A 19,101-nucleotide genomic window follows, 5' to 3' on the forward strand; every position below is an offset into this window, starting at 1 on the left:
TGATCATATTTCAAGTTGTATTTACGCAGAAATAGATAAAATTCTACAGGGTTCACAAACTTTCTAGCACAACTATAAATAATGTGGACTGAGTGGGCCAAAATGCCTGTCCGTTTCTGTGCTGTATACTCTATATTTATGAATATCAGTTGAAAAGGGAAAGTTAACTTAAAATGCACAGGCAAAATTTGTTATGCATTTAAATTTTATAAAAGTTAAAAGTTGTATTAATTCATTTCAGATCATGGAACTCCTCTAAAGCCTCAGTATAATTAAAATGTTTCCTTTCAGGCAACAATTGTGTGTGATATTTTTGTCTTCAATTTCTTAAAGAAAAGAAATTACTACAAGGAAAAGAAATATAAATATGTTAAAGATGAAGAATTGGTAAGTCAGTAAAAATTTATCCCTCTTGAGGCAAATGAATTATTTGTAGCAATTAACCCTATTTTATAGTATTGCAGATAAATTGTGCAATTGGTAAAAAGTAGAGATGTGATAGGTTCATTTGTTTGTTGTTCTCCTGTTCTCTAATTTGCATTCATTCGCCAACCCACGATTCATTTGCTTTTGTTATCCTAGTTACCATATTATGCTGTAGTAACAACTTATTATATACCACATGCAATATTTGTAGGGCTATAAAGACAATCCTTCTGACATATGGCAAAAATATTTTGAACCTTTTTTTAAAAAAAAGTTGGTGATTTTAATTTCCTATCATTGTTTATACCATGAAAATATTGAATGCCAAAGCCAAACCGACAAAATATAGAAAACTTGTGAAGTCAGTTATACAATACATTTAGCACCACATTAAATAATGTTTACAAGCACATCTCCAAGAGTGAACTATTAAAAAAAATCTGAAAAAAGTCAAATGTCACATTTCCCACTGAATCTGATCACATTATAATGCTGCAGTATGAACAAGAAATTCATGGACTTATTTAAGAATGTGTTATAGTTAGGAAAATCCAGGAGTGTATAACTGTATATTGAATCAGAAGATGGATTTGGAACTATATGCAATTCCAGCACTTCCAACTGACTTTTGATATATGAATCTGCGGTGTGCAAAGGAAATTTTCTTGCTTTATGACTAACATGCCAACGTAAAAGTTGGAAATATCATTGTAAATATGATTGACTTGAAGAAAATAAACCGTAAACTTAAAGAGGAAAGCAGTGTTCTGTTAACTAATGAATTTTGATGTTGAAATAAAAATAACCAAGTAACAAACTAATGTGCAGATAGTTTGTTGAAAACACAATATAAATTTACCTGTTGAAAATATAAATTATTTAAGAACTGATGCTAATATGGGCCAGCTTTTTTCCTTTAGGAATGGACAGAAAAGTGCTGAATAGAAAAACTTGACAAAGCCAGAATTTTCTGAACTTGAACTTTGATCTCAAAGTTCAAAGTAGAGAAGTACTTGTGTAAGTTACCCTTCTGCAGTAATTTAGCAGCTTAAGCACAATTCTAGTACAAAGATCTTCAAATTATTTTACCAGGATGGTTTTTGAAAAAATGGACAAAGCTTATAGTTATATTCAGTTTTCTCCATACACTTTAACAACTTGCTTTCTTTGCTCCTTATTTGCACAATAAATCAATAACAATGTTATTTTCTTACCTTATCACTCAGTTGGATAAACACTATAAACACCACTATTTTGGAAGAACAAACTTGATAAAGATTACAGCTTATAAATACCTTTTCAAGTTGTTTTATAGATGGTATGAGTGAATACAGAATTAGGGCTACTGAACATGTGAACATGGCTTGTGATTGTATTGTAATTTCTATATAAATGAACATACTTCATTCATAACACTAAAATCTAATCTAACCATTTGCCTTTCAGTTACTAAAACTGTCTTGGATCAGAAACTGGTTCTAAATTAAATTACAAAATCAAACAAATGATCATAATGGATGTATTTACTGTTGCAAACATCAATTTAATAAGTGTAAATAACTTTTACAATTTTCTTTTTCTATAAATCCATTTTAATTAATAAAAGTGAAGACAAATTACTTACCAACATTAAAGTCACTGATAACTGTAGACCATCACAAAATCTAGCATGTATCCATACTTATGATTTCATTATGCAACTTAATATAATTAAATCTTAATTATAGTGCTTCCAGCTTCAAAAATAATGTCAGTATATCAAGACATTAGGTAAAGTTTAATTTAATTTGATACATTTGTTCTATACATAGAAATTCAAAGCTTTTGAGAATGTAATATCAAATATAAGTTCACCAAGAGATAGCCAGAGCAAAGTTCTAATGTTGAAAACATCTATGTATGCAATACCACTGATATTAAATATAATTGTTTCCATAAATACATAATGAAGATAATATTTATAATCTGTATAAAACATAACCATACATAATTTTAGTAAATATACAAGTTATATTTGGCAATACACCAGAAATTTTGCAGCAATATCATAACTGTAACTTTTATCTGACCACTGCAAAACTGTCAATATCACAAAAGGATAGAAGGCCACTGTGTCCTTTGTTTTCAAAATGTTAAAAGATATTTTTATCATCAGCAACTTGCACTTACACAGTGACTTTAACAGAACAAAATGCTTCAAGGTTATCGGACACAAACTAACAGTCAGGTATTAGAGGATGTATTAGGATAAGTAGTTAAAAGAGGTAGGTTTACACAGCATTTTAAAGGAGCAGTAGATAAGTTTCACCAAAATTTGAATTTTAAACCATTACTAGATAATAAAGGGGTTCTCTGCATTACACTCACTATTCCTCATTCTCTAATATGATAATAAATTGGAAGTTTCTATTTAAATATAATGCACAGTGCATCAAATTCATATGACTACCTACAAGCATTATTCTCCTAGTGCATTTACAAAAGCTTACAACATTTAATCTATTATTCATTCTAATGAAAAAAAATCTGTAGTCCTCCACATTTTCAACAGAATTCGCATAGTGGGAAATTCAGAACAAAGACTAAGCATCTACCCCATGCATATAATTAATTGATTAATGCACATTGCGCACCACAGAACTAGTATTTTCCCTCTGGAAAAAAAATGTATTAAGAAACCACAGCATTTTGTTTTTGCATTTGTCTACTTTCAATAATTATAGCTTTTCTGAAGTGGGGGGGGGGGTGTTCAGTCACTGAAATACATAAAGGTAACATACACATAGAGAGGCCATTTTTACAGCCAGCTCTATAACCTTATCTGTTTTTTAAACCATTGGTGAAACAATGAAATGATACATGCTTGTTTCATGAATAAATATGCTTAACAAACCACTCTATAAAAATGAATAACTTCATAAATAACTAGCAACTGCCATGGATGTAGCATTTCCATTCAGAAAATTATGTTAATTAGTAATAAAAATATTAAAATGTCTGCACTACAGATACTTTACAGATTTATAAGGAAAATAATGTTTAGTAAACTACATATCCTATATAAACTAATACTAATACTACAAAATTAAACTACCAATAATGTGCATTATTCTTGATATTGTAATTGTTGAACTATGATAATAGTTTGTAAAAATTAGTCAAAAATAATAGTAGACCTTTACATTAAATGAATTTTGTAAACATTTTGCAATATGCATTCTGATTGATATCATGATGTGAAAATCACTTTAAGTATCTACATTTTTCTCTTCTGAAGGTGAAATTCTAGGCCCCAAATGCCTTTAAGAAACATGCGCCACAAATAGAAAATGTCGTTTTTTAAACATTCTGTATAAGATTTAAAATGTTAAGATTAATCAAACATCTACACTCATAGAACTATCTCAATGACTTAAAATGAGCACATCAATATTTCAGACAATTATGCATTTCAAAGAATTTCCATGCAAAAACACAAAATACATTAAACTTATTGTGAGTTGATTATGCAGCTGGTAGTATCATACTGATGCATTCATTTAGTTTCTGACACATCTACAAATATCAAACAGCTGATAATCTTTTTCGAAACCCAAAGAATATGCATGTCCTTTATTGCATATAACCTCATGGCAAAACTTCATCCTCTTCAACTTCTGGTAGTTCGGAGTTTTTCATACTATCTCCACTACTTTGTTTTCTGTTGAGAGAAAATGTACATCCCATTCAACGTGTAACTAGAGCATCAGTTAGGATCTGATCTCAAATTTTAATACATTTTGTTAGTCTCTAGTCTCAAGATGAGGGATACTATTTATGTGCAGAATTACCATGATGAAGTTTTAAATGGCATTTTAAAACATTGTAAAATATTATACAAAGATTGCTGTTTTATGAATGTTTTGTATGGTATCTCATATACATCACAATTGAGAATAATTAAACAGTTGTGTTAACATGCCAACTATAACTCACTGAATTATCCCAAGGTAGCTTTTGGAAGCTTTGCATCCAATACTAGAAACTATTACAAAGATAAATATTTGACCTAACTTTTACATGCTTTATATGGAATGACTTAAAACAGAAGATTCTTGAAGTTTAAGTAATAGGACAAATGCTGGATTGAAAAAATCAAGGATGAGCCGGAGGTTAAAATTGGAGAACGACCAAGACAAACATGGAGATGGGAAATTTCAAAACAAGGCAATGCTATCAGTAAACCTGGGGATAATAGGCAATGGTACTTGTTGGGAAATTATTAAAAAAGGGAGTAATAACTTTGGGTGATTTCAGGATTATGAAATATATTAGATAGTCCAGGACAGCATTGGAATGCTTCTAATGATAAAAGGTACGCTTGAGGAATTCAACAGCAGATGGACTGAACAGGGACAGAGATGGATGATGATAAAGAAGGGGATATCAATTGTAATGAACCACAGTGTACATTTTAAATTAAAAGAACACATCTTAGGTAAAACAATTTAAACATTAACTTTTGAACTTTGAACTGTGTTTCAGTATGATCACTTAACTGTCCTACTAAAAACAATATGCAAGTCATAAGAATATAGAATACCCATTATTTATTATGGCAACAGCCCAGAGTAGTGATTTGTCTGGACCTACATCTCTAAATGGATTTTTCTTCCTTAAATAGGAAATGGAGCAAGGGTATCAGTAAAATGAAATAAGGTAGTTTACAATGGAATGCCAAATGTGTACTTTCATTGAATGTTCCAGATAAGGTACTGCATTTCGCTGAAAGCCCATTTCATTTACTTTGGTCAAATTTCAAATTATTTGCACACTTTGATTTAAATCCTTGCTCTTTATCAGTTTAGGTAATTTAAAAGATACAATAATGCAAACATCCTATTTTATCCAATTAGTTCAAATCAGTGTGCTTGTCCTCAATCTGTAAAAATAGTTTTAATCATATTTACTAATATTGATCTTATTTCTGTTCAATGCCCTTTATTGTTATTCACTTATGCAATCTGATCCAATTTGTAGAATTTGATTCTACAAATAGTCTTCCAACTGACTTCCACCATATCTCTGTGTAAATTAATTATTCTTCCCAACTTTTCCATTGCTTTCAATATGTTTCATTAGTTTACACAGATTTTTTAATTAGTCTGTGATAGACAAGACAGTCTGGTGTGGTTTATATTAATTCAGTTACTCAATGTACACTAGCTTAAACAATATTACAGGTTTAGTTTACTTGCATAATATAACTGAGATCGTAACTGAAAATAGATTGAGTTCCAAGATAAACTTATCACTTTGTACAGCTGCTTCATCAACTTCGTATGATAACGTTTATACAAAAAAACTTCACCACATGACAGAACTATTATGTTTTGTAGACAGAATACATTTATTGCACAGAAATTCTATTGTTTCATTTCATGCAGAGTTTGAATTTGCCAGTAACTCTGAAGATAGATTTGGAAACAGAGTGACATGTAGTTTAATACATAACTGAGTATAAATTCTAGGCAGACAATATGTAATAACAATACAAAACAAAATGCAACTATACTCTCAAAGATTTGCATTATTTATGTACGCTTGCAGGGATAAGTGCCCTGGTCCACCCGTCCCTCCCCACGGAGCTCCCACATCTTTCCCTCTCTACCCCTCTCCACTTTCTGCAGGGATCATTCCCTCCATGACTCCCTGGTCCACATGTCCCTCCCCACGGATCACCCACCTGGCACTTATCCCTGTAAACTAAGCGCTTACACCTGTCCCTACATCTCCTCTCTTACCCCAAACAATCCTGTCAGGTGAGGCAACACTTCACTTCTGAGTCTGTTAGGGTCACCTATTACATCTGGTGCTCCCAGTGCGGCCTCCTCTACATCAGTGAGACCCGACCTAGATTGGGGGACTGCTTCGTCGAGCACCTCTGCCACAACAGACAGGATCTCCAAGTTGCCACCCACTTCAACTCTGATTCACACTCCCATTCGGATATGTCCATATATGGCCTCCTCTACTGCCATAATGAAGCCAAACTCAGGTTGGAAGAGCAACACATATACCGTCTGGGTAGTCTAGAGCCCCTTGGCATGAAAATTTGAATTCTCCAACACCTGGTAATTCCCTCCCCCTCCCTTCCCCCATCCCAGTTTCACTCTGCCTTCTCCTCCAGCTGCCTATCACCTCCCTCATGGTTCCGCCTCCTCTACTACCCATAGTGCTTTCCCCTTACATTCCTTCTTCACCTTTCCTGCCTATCTCCTCCCCCACCCCTTGATCTTTCCCCTTACTGGTTTTTCACCTGGCACCTACCAGCCTTCTCCTTCTTACCCCTCCCCCCACCTTCTTTATAAGGCCCCTGCCCCCTCCTTCTTCAATCCTGACGAAGGGTCTCGGCCCGAAACACTGACTGTTCGTTTCCACGGATGCTGCCCAACCTGCTGAGTTCCTCCAGCATGTTGCTTCAACTCCTTATAAAGCCTCAACACTATATCTTTGCTTTAATTTTCTAGCACTCTTGAAATGAATGCTATCAATGTATTTGCTTTCGTTACTACTGATTCAACCTGCAGGTTGCCCTTTAGAAAATCCTGCACTAGGACTCCCAAATCCCAGTTTCTGAATTTGCTTCCCATTTAGAAAATAATCCACACCAATATTCATTGTACCCAAGTGCATGGCTATACACTTACCTACACTGTATTCCAGCTGCTGCTTTTTTGCACTTCTAATCTGTACAAATCTTTTTTGCAGATCCCCTGCCTCCTCAGTACTTAATTGCTCCTCCGCCTATCTTTGCATCATTCACAAACCTGGACACAAAGCCATCAATTCTGTCATCCAAATCATTAATATATAACATTCAAAGTTGCCAACACTCACCCTGTAGACTAGGCACAACCCTCACCATTAGTCACTGGAGCCAACCAGAAAAGGCCCCCTTTATTCTTACATTCTGCCTTCTGCCAGTCAGCCAATCTTCAATCCATGCTAGTATCTTTCCTGTAATACCATGGGCTCCTATCTTGTTGAGCAGCCTCATGTGTAGCCGCTTTTGAAAATCCAAGTAAACAATATTCACCGACTCTCCTTTGTCTATCCTGCCTGTTACTTCCTCAAAGAATTCCAACAGATTTGTCTGGCAAGATTTCCCCTTTAGGAAACCATGCTGATTTCAGCCTGTTTTATCATGTGCCTCCTAGTACCCCAAAACATCATTAATAAAGGACTCTAACATATTACCAACCACTGAGTTCAAGCTAACTGGCGAATAATTTGCTGACTTTTGCCACCCTTCCTTCTTAAAGAGTGGAGTGATATTATTAATTTTCTAGCCCTCCAGAATCCATTCCAGAATCTAGCAATTCTTGAAAGATCACTACTAATCTCTCATGCTCTTTATGTATCCCTTTCCTGGCATGTCATTCCTCTGGTTCAGGCAATTTATCTACCTTCAGACCTTTCAGCTTCACAAGCACTCCTCCTTAGTAATAATGATTATGCTCACTTATACCCCCGTCCCTCTCAAAATTATGGCATGTTGCTGGTGTCTTCCAGTGAAGAGAGATGCAAAATACTTCAGCTTGTCCACCATTTCTTTGTTTCCCACTTCTATCTTTCCAGCATCATTTTCCAGCAGTCTGAATTCCATTCTTGCCTCGCTTTTACTCTTTATAAATCTGAAAATTCTTCTGTATATTATTGGCTAGCTTACCTTCATATTTCATCTCTTCTCCTTATTTCCTTTTAATTGCCTTCTGTTAATTTTTAAAAGCTTCCCAATTCTCTAGCTTCCCACTAATTTTTGCTATATTATATGCCGTTTCACTTTTATGCTGTCTTTTGACTTCTCTTGTTAGCCATGGTTGCCTTATCCACCCTTTAGAATGCTGCTGCTTCGTTGGGATGAACTGATCCTGCATCTTCCGAATAACTCCCAGAAACCCCAGCTTTACAGTTATCCCTGCCAGTGCCCTTTCTAATCAATTCTGGCAAGCTCCTCTCTCATGGCTTGCTAGTTTCCTTTACTTAATCATGAAACCAATACATCCGATTTTAGCTTTTCTCAAATCGTAGGTTGAATTCTATAATATTATGATTACTGCCTTCTAAAGTTTTGTTTACCTTAAGCTCCCTAATCAAATGTGACTCATTGCACAACATCAAATCCAGAATTAGCTTTTTCCCTCCTACCGAGCTCGACAAGACATCTAAAGAGCCATTCCACAAAATCCTTCTCTTGGTATTCAATACCAAACAGATTTTCCTAATCTAACTGCATATTGAAATCCCCCAAGACCATTGTAACATTGCCTATTTTAACATGCCTTTTCTATCTCCCATTGTAATTTGTACCCCACATCCTTGCTACTATTCAGAGGCCTGTATATAACTCCTATTAGAGTTGTTTTACCCTTACAGTTTCTTAACTCTACTCACAAGGATTCTACATCTTGATCCAACATCACTTGTTCTAAAGATTTGATTTCAGTCTTTTACTAACAGAGCTACCCATCACCTGTGCCCACCAGCCTGTCCTTTCGATACTGATGTTAAGTTTCCAACTGTGATCTTCTTTCAGTTACAACTCAGTGGTGCCCTTGTCATACTGCCAATTTCTAACTGCTCTATAAGCCCATTTACCTTATTTCGTAAACTGCAAGCTTTCAAATACCTTCTTTCCTGTATTCACTATCCCTCTCAATTTCGTCTCCATGTTGCCTACAGTTATATTCTTAACCCTTTCTAACTTTTGTCTTATTCTTTATTCTAGAGACTTCAGTACCTCTCCTGCGCTTGAATAGGGGACGGCATGGTATCATAGGGAAGCAGCACAGTAGTGTAGCAGTTACAGTGCCAGTGATCACCAATCAGGGTTCACTTGCTGTCATTGCCTAGAAAGCATTTGCATGTTCTTCCAATGACTATGTGAGGCTCCCCCTATTCTAAGGGCTTACGGTTATGGGTTAGCAAGACATAGGCATGTACGTTGGTTCTGGAAGCGTGGTAACACTTGCAGGATGGTCTCAGCACAATCTTCAGACTGAGATGGCTGTTGACACAAACAATGCATCTTACTGCATGTTTTGATGTACATGTGACAAATAAAGCTAATCTCTCTTTACCTGCACTCTCCTTCCCTTTTATGTTATCCATACTTTTCCAAGCTGTTGAACCCACCCCTACCATTTAGTTTAAAGCCCTATCCACAGCACTAGTCTTGTCATTTGCTTAGGCCCTGGTCCCACATGGCTCAGGTTGAACTTGTCCCATCGGAACAGTTCACTCCTTCCATAAAACTGGTGTCCATATCCTATGAATTCAAACCCAGTTCTCCCACACCAATCTTTGAGCCATGCATTTAGCTCTGATCTTATTAACCCTGTAGCAATTTGCACATGGCTCAGGTAACAGTCCAGAGATTATTACCTTTTTGGTTCCATGTTTTCCTAAATGCTCAAATTTCCTCAGCATAACGTCTTTCTTTGTTCTTCCTACCTCACTGATAGACACATGGACCACAGCAATTGGGTTTTTCCCATCCCACTCCAAATTCCTCTGCAGGTCAGATGATATGTCTCAAACCTGGGCACCAAGCAGGCAACACAGCCTTTAGGACTCTTGATCTTTGAGGTAGAAAATTGTGTCTGACTATACTATACTCAATTACAACTACATTTTTTCTTCTCTTGCTCCTCTTGAATAGCTTCCTGAACCAGCGGGTTCATGCAATAAATTCTCAATACCATGTGGGATGATTGATAAATCGAATTTTGGTTCAATCCATACATGGGGGAGGGGGGAATTAGTAGTTAAATCCTATTAGCCTATACTAAAACACTTGAGTAATGTTGTTTGGTTGTGACCTAGCACAACACAAACTCATGCAGATAAATGACATATACACAAAGAAATGGGACATTGCAGAAAAAATTATTTTGATCAAGAAAAGTGGAGTAACCTACAAAAAAAATCAACATGTACCATTTGACAAATTTAATCTTTTACTTAATCAAATACAGCTTATGAAACTTATTGCTCAGTGACCTGTAATGTTGATATGAAAACAAAAGTTACCAGAATGAACCAAAATGAAACTGGAAACAAATAATGAGATTTTTCTTTTAAAATACATTTGATGAAACAAACTTCCCCTGGTTATACTGCAAAATTCTGAATTATTAAATTCATGTTATACTTTCAAATTGCAGTAATTTATAATACTCAATTTGGTGCAATGGCATATCTGACTTAACTTCGATATTGCTTAGTGCATTTGATTACTGGCAAAATGCAAACTTGTGCATGCACACAATAAGCACCATGCTATCAATATTGTGACAATTTGTTTGTTATCTCTCAAAATTTCAAGCATGCTTTAGGAAGCACCATGCAGCAAAGAAGACAATACTCATCTCTGGATGTAACTGCCCTCTTAAATAATGTGTGATCCATTCCAATAGGATAAAGAATATTTCAATGTTGACTTAATTAAGAGTTAATTCCCCATTGCATAGCTTGGGAGTGTTTGAGTTAACGTCCAACAAAAATCAGCTAACCAGTAATAACACTTAGCCATAATGCACAAATTTTAACAGTGAACTACCAGTATTGAATTATCAGGTAAAAGGAGCAAATTGATCTTTTTTCTAACCTGATAGGACTTTGCTAACAGAATGACTGTGCAATAACCAGGAATATTAGATTTATTAAATATCAGCACTTAATAGTCCATTTACTGCTCATGAATACTGATAGCATCTATGAGGTGGTTCAATTGCATGTAGAGTTTTAACTCCTCTTTTGCCATGCTTTACCTGTACTGATTTTGGAACTGATTACAAGCAAGTCATTACAAAAATCAGAACACCGGGGCTTGCCAGGGCCATTAGTTTGGGATTTATATGTAAATTAATGTGAAATCCACTATAAACTTTGTCACTTGTGCTCCATATTTAAGCAGCTGTGACACAGTGTGACCAAATGTGTACAAGCAGTCCAGTGCATGTATTACAAATATATCTATAGAACACATTGAGATGTTTTGCATTATCAATACAGTAAATGAGAATTCTTTACATAACCTTTAAAAATTCCAAGGGAAAACTGATTCATATTGATACCCTTTAAGGTCCTGGTTCACACATTATGTCACAGAACATGATGCAATTAAAGTTATTAGTTGCATGATATAACATGTAGACTTGTATACTCAAATTAAGTGTTTACCTTTGACTACTATGCAAATAGCAGTATTTCATATTTCCTGACTTGTTTTTTCTGGAAATTGGTGGAAAGTTTACACAAAAATGAACAAGCATTTGACAGTTGATACTTTCACTTTTAGGTTGAATTTGTGAACAGCATTCAACACTCTGGTGATAGTGGCATTATTAACTTAATCATCATAGATATTATACTTCACATGAACCTTTCGATTAGAATAAGCTATTTTCTTGTATAAGCAAGCTTCAGAAAATGTGTTTCTTTTGTATCTGACAACAGCTAGACACTTAAAAATACCACTGAGATTTGAGAAGCTCACCGTACAAGATAGTGCTTTTATGAATCTTTGCTATAAAGAAAGCTAGCATATTTCAACATACAGAAATAAGTCTGGGATTACAACGTTTATACAACTGGCATCTAATGGCATTTGCACTTCAAATTCATATCCATATCACCATGACTGAATCTTTCAGATGCCATATGAAAAGATGCCAAAGAAAGAAACAATGAGCAAAAAAATCATAGATCTGTGATAGTTATATATGAATGCAGATTAAGGCATCATTTCTTTTCTCTTTAAATGCTTCTTTCCATACAAAAAGTTGCTCACTGTTTATCAAAACTATAAAATATTCATCATGATTTAGGTGTGATTCTTTTATTAGTACATAGGAAAATTGCTTACTTTCATTGATTACAAAATTTCAAGAGATCCAAGACAAAAACTGCTAGATTTCAGCTGGTCAAGCAGCACTTGTGGAGGCAAGGGAATGATCTTAACATCTTGGGTTGAGACCCTGCATCAGGACTCAGAGAACAGCAGGAAGATAGCTAACATAAAGAAGAAAGAGGGGTAACAAGAGGCTTGTAGATGAAAGTACAAATAGAAAAAGGAAAGAATAAGCCTATAGTGTTGTATTGGCAAGGGGAGTGGGAAGGGTAGACACAGAGGCTGGTAGGTGACAGGTGGAACAGATAAGGGAGGGATGATAGCCAGATAGAACCATGTGAGAATCATCTGCTTCTTCATCAACCCCCACTTTGTTTGCAGCTTTCACTTATCAAGCTCTAACACACCATTCCCCCTTTTTCTCTTTGCCTCCATCTGGCCATCATCCTCCTCCATCTGGCTCTATCTATTACCTCCCTGCCTCTGTCTCATCCCTCCTTGTGACCAATGTATATTCACTACGTTCTTTCTACACCCTCAGTCCTGATGCAAGGCCTCAACTCTAAACAATAACCATTTCTTCTGCCTCCACAGATGTGACATGACCCACTGAGTTCCAGCAGTTAGTTTGTTGCTCCAGGTTCCAGCATTCAGTTTCTTGTTTAAACAAGATTCATTACTTCCTACCCTCTTTAAGCTCTAATGATATTAAAATCAATAATAAGTACATGTTTATTCCAATTATTCTTTGGACAAAATATGTTCTTTTGTATAACCAACAAGCACTGCTTTATGCCTCCCATCCACCTATATTTTAACTCTTTCAATCATCATCACCACTTCTGTACCAATGGCCAGCACATCCTGCAAAATAATAGAATTGATCACTTTACATTTGCACACTTGAAGCAAAATGACCAAAACTATAAATACCATTTTGTTAATATTTTTCACAGGTAAGCAGCTTGATCGGTGAAAATAAATAAGGAAAACTTTTTATTAATATTATCAGTTAAAATTTTAAAAATCAAATCTAAATTACAATCAAAACAGACTATTGTGGAGACACAAGAGATTGCAGGTATTGGAATCTGGTACAAAAACTAAACTGCCAGAGGAACTCAGTGGGTCAACCAGTATCTCTACAGGCAAATAAATTGTGAGCTTTGTGAAAGTCCAACCTTAGTTCAGACCCAGCTCTATAGTATTTTCACTATAAAAATGCAAGGCTCTTGCAGTAGTTCTTAAGAATTTACTCCAACCTGCCTGCAACTAAAAAAGTATTTGGATGTCACTGTGGCACCCATCTATTGCATTAAAAAAAATAGGCATTTATCACTGTGTGGACATGAAAGTTAAATTGTGAACAGTCCTCAATGTTTGCACCAAAAATTATGTAACTCTAGCATGGTTAGATAAATATTATTTGAGAGCTTCAAAGCTTCATGCTTTAACTGAAGAGTGAATTAGTAGGATAAATTGATGGAGGTCCCATTAAAATTGAAGTCAGTCCATTCTTATTTGTTACCCAATTTTACACTTCCTGCAGGTAAGAATGCTGACAAAACTTTCCTTTTTATTTCCAATAAACACCTTGTCCTTCAGCACTTTTGATAAAATTAACCAATGGAGCTTTAAAATCAAGAAAGAACAAAACTGGGTCTTTCCTATCTTTGACAATCTAATGTAATTGTACTAAATAGATTTACCCATCATCTCAACAGAACAACTATTCTGGGCAGAGTTAAGACAGCACCAAGCTCACTTGCAGAAGCAGCTTAAGTTCTTCTCTTTAATGTCCCTTTCAAGGTGGTTGGGGTTCTATCAAGATCCTGATCTGCAAGTGGCACTCAAACTGCATTTTTTTTGAAACAGTAATTAAGTTCCCATTCCTGGACACATACAAGAAAAATTCTGCAGATGCTGTAAATCTGAGCGACACATATAAAATGCTGGAGGAACTCAGCAGGCCAGGCAGTATCTATGGAAAACAGTAAAAAAAAAGGTGGAAGTTTTGGAGTATTATATGCTGGATGTAGAAGCTGGTGGAGTGGTAGGTGAGGACAAGAGGAACCCTTTCCCTGGTAGGGTGGTGGAAGGATGGGGTACCCCACTAAGGAACACTGGGCCATTATCTCCCACATCATCACCAACCTTATGGACTCTGGGAATCTCCTATCCACTGCCACTAACCTCATAGTTCCCACACCCCACACCTTCTGTTTCTACCTCCTACCCAAGATCCACAAACCTGCTTAACCAGGTAGACCCATTGTTCCAGCTTGTTCCTGCCTCACTGAACTCATATTGGCATACCTCGACTGTTTTATTACCCCTAATTCAGTCCCTTCCTACCTATATCCATGACGCCTCACACACTCTTTGATCTTCTCAAGGATTTCAAGTTCCCTGGCCCCCAGAATCTTATTTTTACTATGGATGTGCAGTTCCTATACACCATCCCTCACCAGGAAGGCCTCACAGCTCTCCGTTTCTTTCTGGACACCAGACCCAACCAGTTCCCCTCCACCACCACTCTCCTCTGTCTGTTGGAACTGGTCCTCACTCTCAATTCTCCTTTGACTCCTCCCATTCCCTCCAAACAGAAGGAGTAGCCATAGGCACTCGCATGGGTCCCAGCTATGCCTGCCTGTTTGTCAGGTATGTGGAACAGTCTATGTTTCAAGCCTACACTGGTGACTGTCCCATACTTTCCCTATGCTACATTGATGCTGCTTCCTGCACTCATGCTGAACTCATCAACTTCACTTTGCCTCCAACTTCTACCCTGTCCTTAGATCGCCAGGTCAATTTCTCACACATCCCTTCCCTTTTTTGATCTCACTGTCTCTATCTCCATAGACAACTTATCCAGCAACGTCTATTACAAACCCACGGACTCTCACAGCTACATAGACTACACCTCATCCCGCCCTATTACTTGTAAAAACACTATCCCCTTTTCTCAATTCCTCCATCTCTGCTGCATCTACTCTCAGGATGAGGCTTTTCATTCTAAAACAAAGGAGATGTTCTCCTTCAAAGAAAAGGGCTTCCCTTCCTCCACCATCAACACTGTTCTCAACTGTATCTCTTCCATTTCATGCATGTCTGCTCTTACCCCATCCTCCCACCACCCTGCTAGGAATAGGGTTCCTTTTATCCTCACTTACCACCCACTAGCTTCCATGTCCAGCACATAATTTTCCGCCAGGATTCCCCCCACCAAGCACATCTTCTCCCTTCCAACCGCCCCACTTTCTGCTTTCCGTAGGGGTCACTCCCTAAATGCCTCCCTTGTCCATTCAGTCCTCCCCACTGATCTCCCTTCTGGCACTTGTGCTATACCTGCCCTTACATCTCCTCTGACACTACCATTCAGGGCTCTGAAGAGTCCTTCCAGGTGACCTGACATTTCACCTGGGTCTGTTGGGGTCATTTACCATGCTCGGTGCTCCCTGTGTGGCCTCCTGTACATCGGTGAGACCCAACATAAATTGGGAAACCGCTTTGCTGGGCATCAATGTTCTGTCTGCCAGAATAAGCTGGATCTCCCAGTGGCCACCCATTTTAATTCCACTTCCCATTCCCATTTGTCCATCCATGGCCTCCTCCACTGTTGTGATAAGGCCACACTTAGGTTGGAGAAACAACACTTTATATTCTGTTTGGGTAGCCTCCAACCTGATGACATGAACATTGATTTTTCAAACTTCTGGCAATGCACACCAGATCCCCCTTCTCCATTTCCCATCCCATTACCTCTCTCACTTTAGCTCCTTGCACGTCCATTGCCTCCCTCTGGTGCACCTTCCCCCCTTTCTTTCTTCTATGGCCTCTGCCCTTCACCAATCAACATCACAGCTCTTTACTTCATTGCTCCCCCTCCAGGTTTCACCCGTCACCTGGTGGTTTTCTCTCCCTTCTCCCCACCTTTTAAATATACTCCTCAGCCTTTTTTCTCCAGTCTTGCCAAAGGATTTCAGCCCAAAACATTGGCTGTATTTTTTTTCCATTGATGCTGCCTGGCCTGCTGAGTTCCTCCAGCATTTTGTGTGTGTTGCTCCCGTTTCTGGAGCTTGTTGGCTAACCATTTTCTGACATTCTCCAGGTGCAGCCCTATGAACAACCGATTCCAGGCTGGTGTTGCTGACTGAGGTGTAACAGCAGGATTTTGCTGCAGGTCTCTGTAGCAGAGTGGTCACTCTCTCTCCATCTCTGGATGGGGGGTGGGCGGCAGGATCCTCGATTCGAAAATCTCACAATAAAAAGCAACGTGGCAGAATGTAAAACAAGAACAGCGATCATCAGTTTCTCCTTTCACTGTGAAAATTGGTGATATCTCTCTGTCCCTTGAGAGTGAAAGAGTGAGGGAGTGACATAGTGAAGGAGGAGTGAGAGAGGGGGAGGGGGAGTGAGGGGGAAGGGGGAGTGAGAGTGGGAGAGAGGGGGAGTGAGAGAGAATGTAGCATGTTGAACTGTCAGGTAAACAATAGTTTTTGTTGATTGCAGATCATAGTCTCTCTTTGGGTGCTTTGCTGTTGCTCGGTGGTTGGTGGGTGCTGACTCTGCTTGCTGAAACTGGTGGAGGCAGGGGGAAGGTTGATGCTTTGATGCTTCCTGTTGCTTGTGCAGGGGTGGGGGAGAAGGCTGTTTGGGGTTCTAATGTCTTCCAGGTTGTATACTGTATACATTCTCTGATAATAAATGGAACCATTTCTAATCAAACAAAATTATGTTGACCTTGTTACATGTATCCAGAGAGCTGTGCCTATCACTTCACAGCAATGCCCTCACCAGGTCGGAGGTCACACCACATGCCACTCAACATTTCACCCCTCCCAACTGATTACTGCACACTTAACCACTGGCCACCTTAATTGGATTAACCCGTCTATCACCAGGCCGTTGGCCCCCCGGTGAATCACCTGGGCTGGACCCTCCAGCCCCCTGACCTATAAAGGGTGCTTCACGTGCTTGGGTCGCTCTCTTTTTGCCATCTCGAGGGACCACCCTGCTTCACTCCAGGCTGAAGACTGCAGAACAGCTCTGGAGACACATGGTGAGCTGTGCATTGAATAGGGTTTGGGAGCGTTTATTATTGTCCCTGTAACAGAGAGTCGTACCTGCCCAGGTCAAGGGGTGGCGGATATCGTAGTTACTTTTCCCTTCCTTGTATGTGTACCTATACTCTGTCCCCACACCGTATTCCTGTGTATTGTACTGCCGACCCGACTTTTCCCACACTCATCTATTTAAGCGCATTTGTGCGAATATTGTAGCTGCTTGTGTTGTTCCCAAGCTTTTTTCCCCTTGTAAATAAACTCCTTATTATTAAAACTGTGTGTCCAAAGTTCCCTTACCTTTGAGACCCAAAGAATCTGTCTCATTTCCATCACAACACAACATCAATGGTTATTTAAACAATTATTAAACCTAGCTGTGTTGAAGTTGTTAAACATATAAACTCACACTAAAACAGACTGTGATTCTTCTTCAGCCTATGTAGGGAATTTTGAAATTTGAACACCTGACTTCTAATCAATGATGTATTAGCAAGGGAATCACAGGAACATGCATTTAAAAATTATTCAAAATTAACAGCAACAGAAATTTCAACTTATTATAAATAGTCATGGATAAGATTTTGCTGAGCATATTAAGAGAAACGCGTAGTTTATTTAAAATTTCCTAAACATGGAATTAATCTACATTTTGTTTTCATTTCACTACTCAGCAGGCTTTTCACTTTTCCTGAGTTGATTTGCCTTGTTAGGCTTCTGCTACCTGCTGATTATCAAATCTGTAAACAAAAAAAACATTTTTTGCAGTCCTGTTCACCACCTACACAAAAGCTAGAGGTAGTGACTTTAAAATGACATACTTTTTTTTTTAAAAGTGCAAGCTGGCTGCTGGATACTGCGTCAAAAAGTATACAATTCAGAATTGCCTTGTCCAAGACAACAGAGAGTGACAGATAAGTGTATTCTGCCTGGGGAGTGGTGAATAGTGGTGTTCCACAGCAACTTATTATAGCATCCCTGCAATTTCAATTTTTTTTATAAATGACTGGGATGAGGAAGTGGAGGAATAGATTAGCAAAGAATTCAAATGACACAAAGGTTGAGGTGTTGTGGATAGGGTAGAAGGTTGGCGTAGTTTAGAATGGGAATACAGGCAGGATAGAGAAGCAGAGAAATGACAGACAGAGCAATCTGGAAAAGTGTGAAGTGATACACTTTGGAAGATCAAATTTGAAGACTGGCTACAAGGCTAATGGCAGAATTCTTAGCAGCGCAGAGGGACCATGGGATCTGAGGGTCCAAGTCCATAGATTCCTCAAAGTTGCCAGGGTGGTTAAGAAAACGTATAGTGTTCTGGCCTTCATTAGTAGAGACACAGAGTTCAAGAACCACAAAGTAATATTTCAACTCTGTAAAACTCTAGTTCAATTATATTAGTATTGAGTTCTGGTCACATCATTAAAGGAAGCATGAGGAAGCTTCAGAGAGGATGCAAAGAAGATTTAACAGAGTTAGAGGAACTGTTATAAAAGGAAAGATTGCATAAGCTAGGGCTTTTCTCTTTGGTGTGACAAAGGATGAGAGGCAACTCAATAAAGGTGTACAAGTTCATGAGAAGTATAAATAGAGTAGATGGCCAGCACCTTTTCCCAGGGGCAGCAGTGGCCAATACCAGTTCACCTTTTTAAGGTGAGTGAAGGAATGTTTAGGAAAGTTGTCAGAGGTAGTTTAATTTTTTTAAAAACAGTAGTGGGT

The 19,101-nt window shown here is 37.8% G+C and overlaps 2 protein-coding genes and 1 long non-coding RNA gene across 8 annotated transcripts in view; 1 reads left to right on the forward strand and 2 right to left on the reverse strand.

The window, feature by feature from the left end:
- The window catches only part of LOC132404124 (P2X purinoceptor 4-like), a 66,417-nt gene extending 49,706 nt beyond the window's left edge, over positions 1–16,711 (forward strand). The window contains exons 11-12 of one of the 2 annotated variants that reach the window (XM_059988180.1): positions 292–387; positions 16,434–16,711. In XM_059988180.1, coding sequence (XP_059844163.1) covers positions 292–387; positions 16,434–16,475 — 138 coding nt within the window. In that variant the 3' untranslated portion in view covers positions 16,476–16,711. The remainder of the gene's footprint in view (positions 1–291; positions 388–16,433) is intronic. The other variant, XM_059988181.1, reaches the window with a different exon arrangement.
- LOC132404122 (calcium/calmodulin-dependent protein kinase kinase 2-like) overlaps positions 1–19,101 on the reverse strand; it is a 90,445-nt gene that overhangs the window by 8,559 nt on the left and 62,785 nt on the right. For 2 of the 5 annotated variants that reach the window (XM_059988176.1, XM_059988178.1), the window contains one exon: positions 10,405–13,186. The exons of 1 other annotated variant lie outside the window; for it this stretch is intronic. In XM_059988176.1, the coding sequence (XP_059844159.1) occupies positions 13,156–13,186 (31 nt within the window). In that variant the 3' untranslated portion in view covers positions 10,405–13,155. Of the gene's footprint in view, positions 1–1,888; positions 4,127–10,404; positions 13,187–19,101 lie in introns of those variants that run through there. 2 more of the 5 variants (XM_059988174.1, XM_059988179.1) reach the window with 2 other exon arrangements.
- On the reverse strand, positions 13,530–16,476 carry LOC132404125 (uncharacterized). Its single transcript, XR_009515427.1, has 2 exons — positions 15,211–16,476; positions 13,530–14,476 (listed from the first exon to the last, which is right to left on the reverse strand). It is a non-coding gene; the product is annotated as an uncharacterized LOC132404125 (long non-coding RNA).

The sequence above is a fragment of the Hypanus sabinus genome, chromosome 13, assembly GCF_030144855.1.
Source record: "Hypanus sabinus isolate sHypSab1 chromosome 13, sHypSab1.hap1, whole genome shotgun sequence".
In the NCBI taxonomy this organism is placed as follows: domain Eukaryota; kingdom Metazoa; phylum Chordata; class Chondrichthyes; order Myliobatiformes; family Dasyatidae; genus Hypanus; species Hypanus sabinus.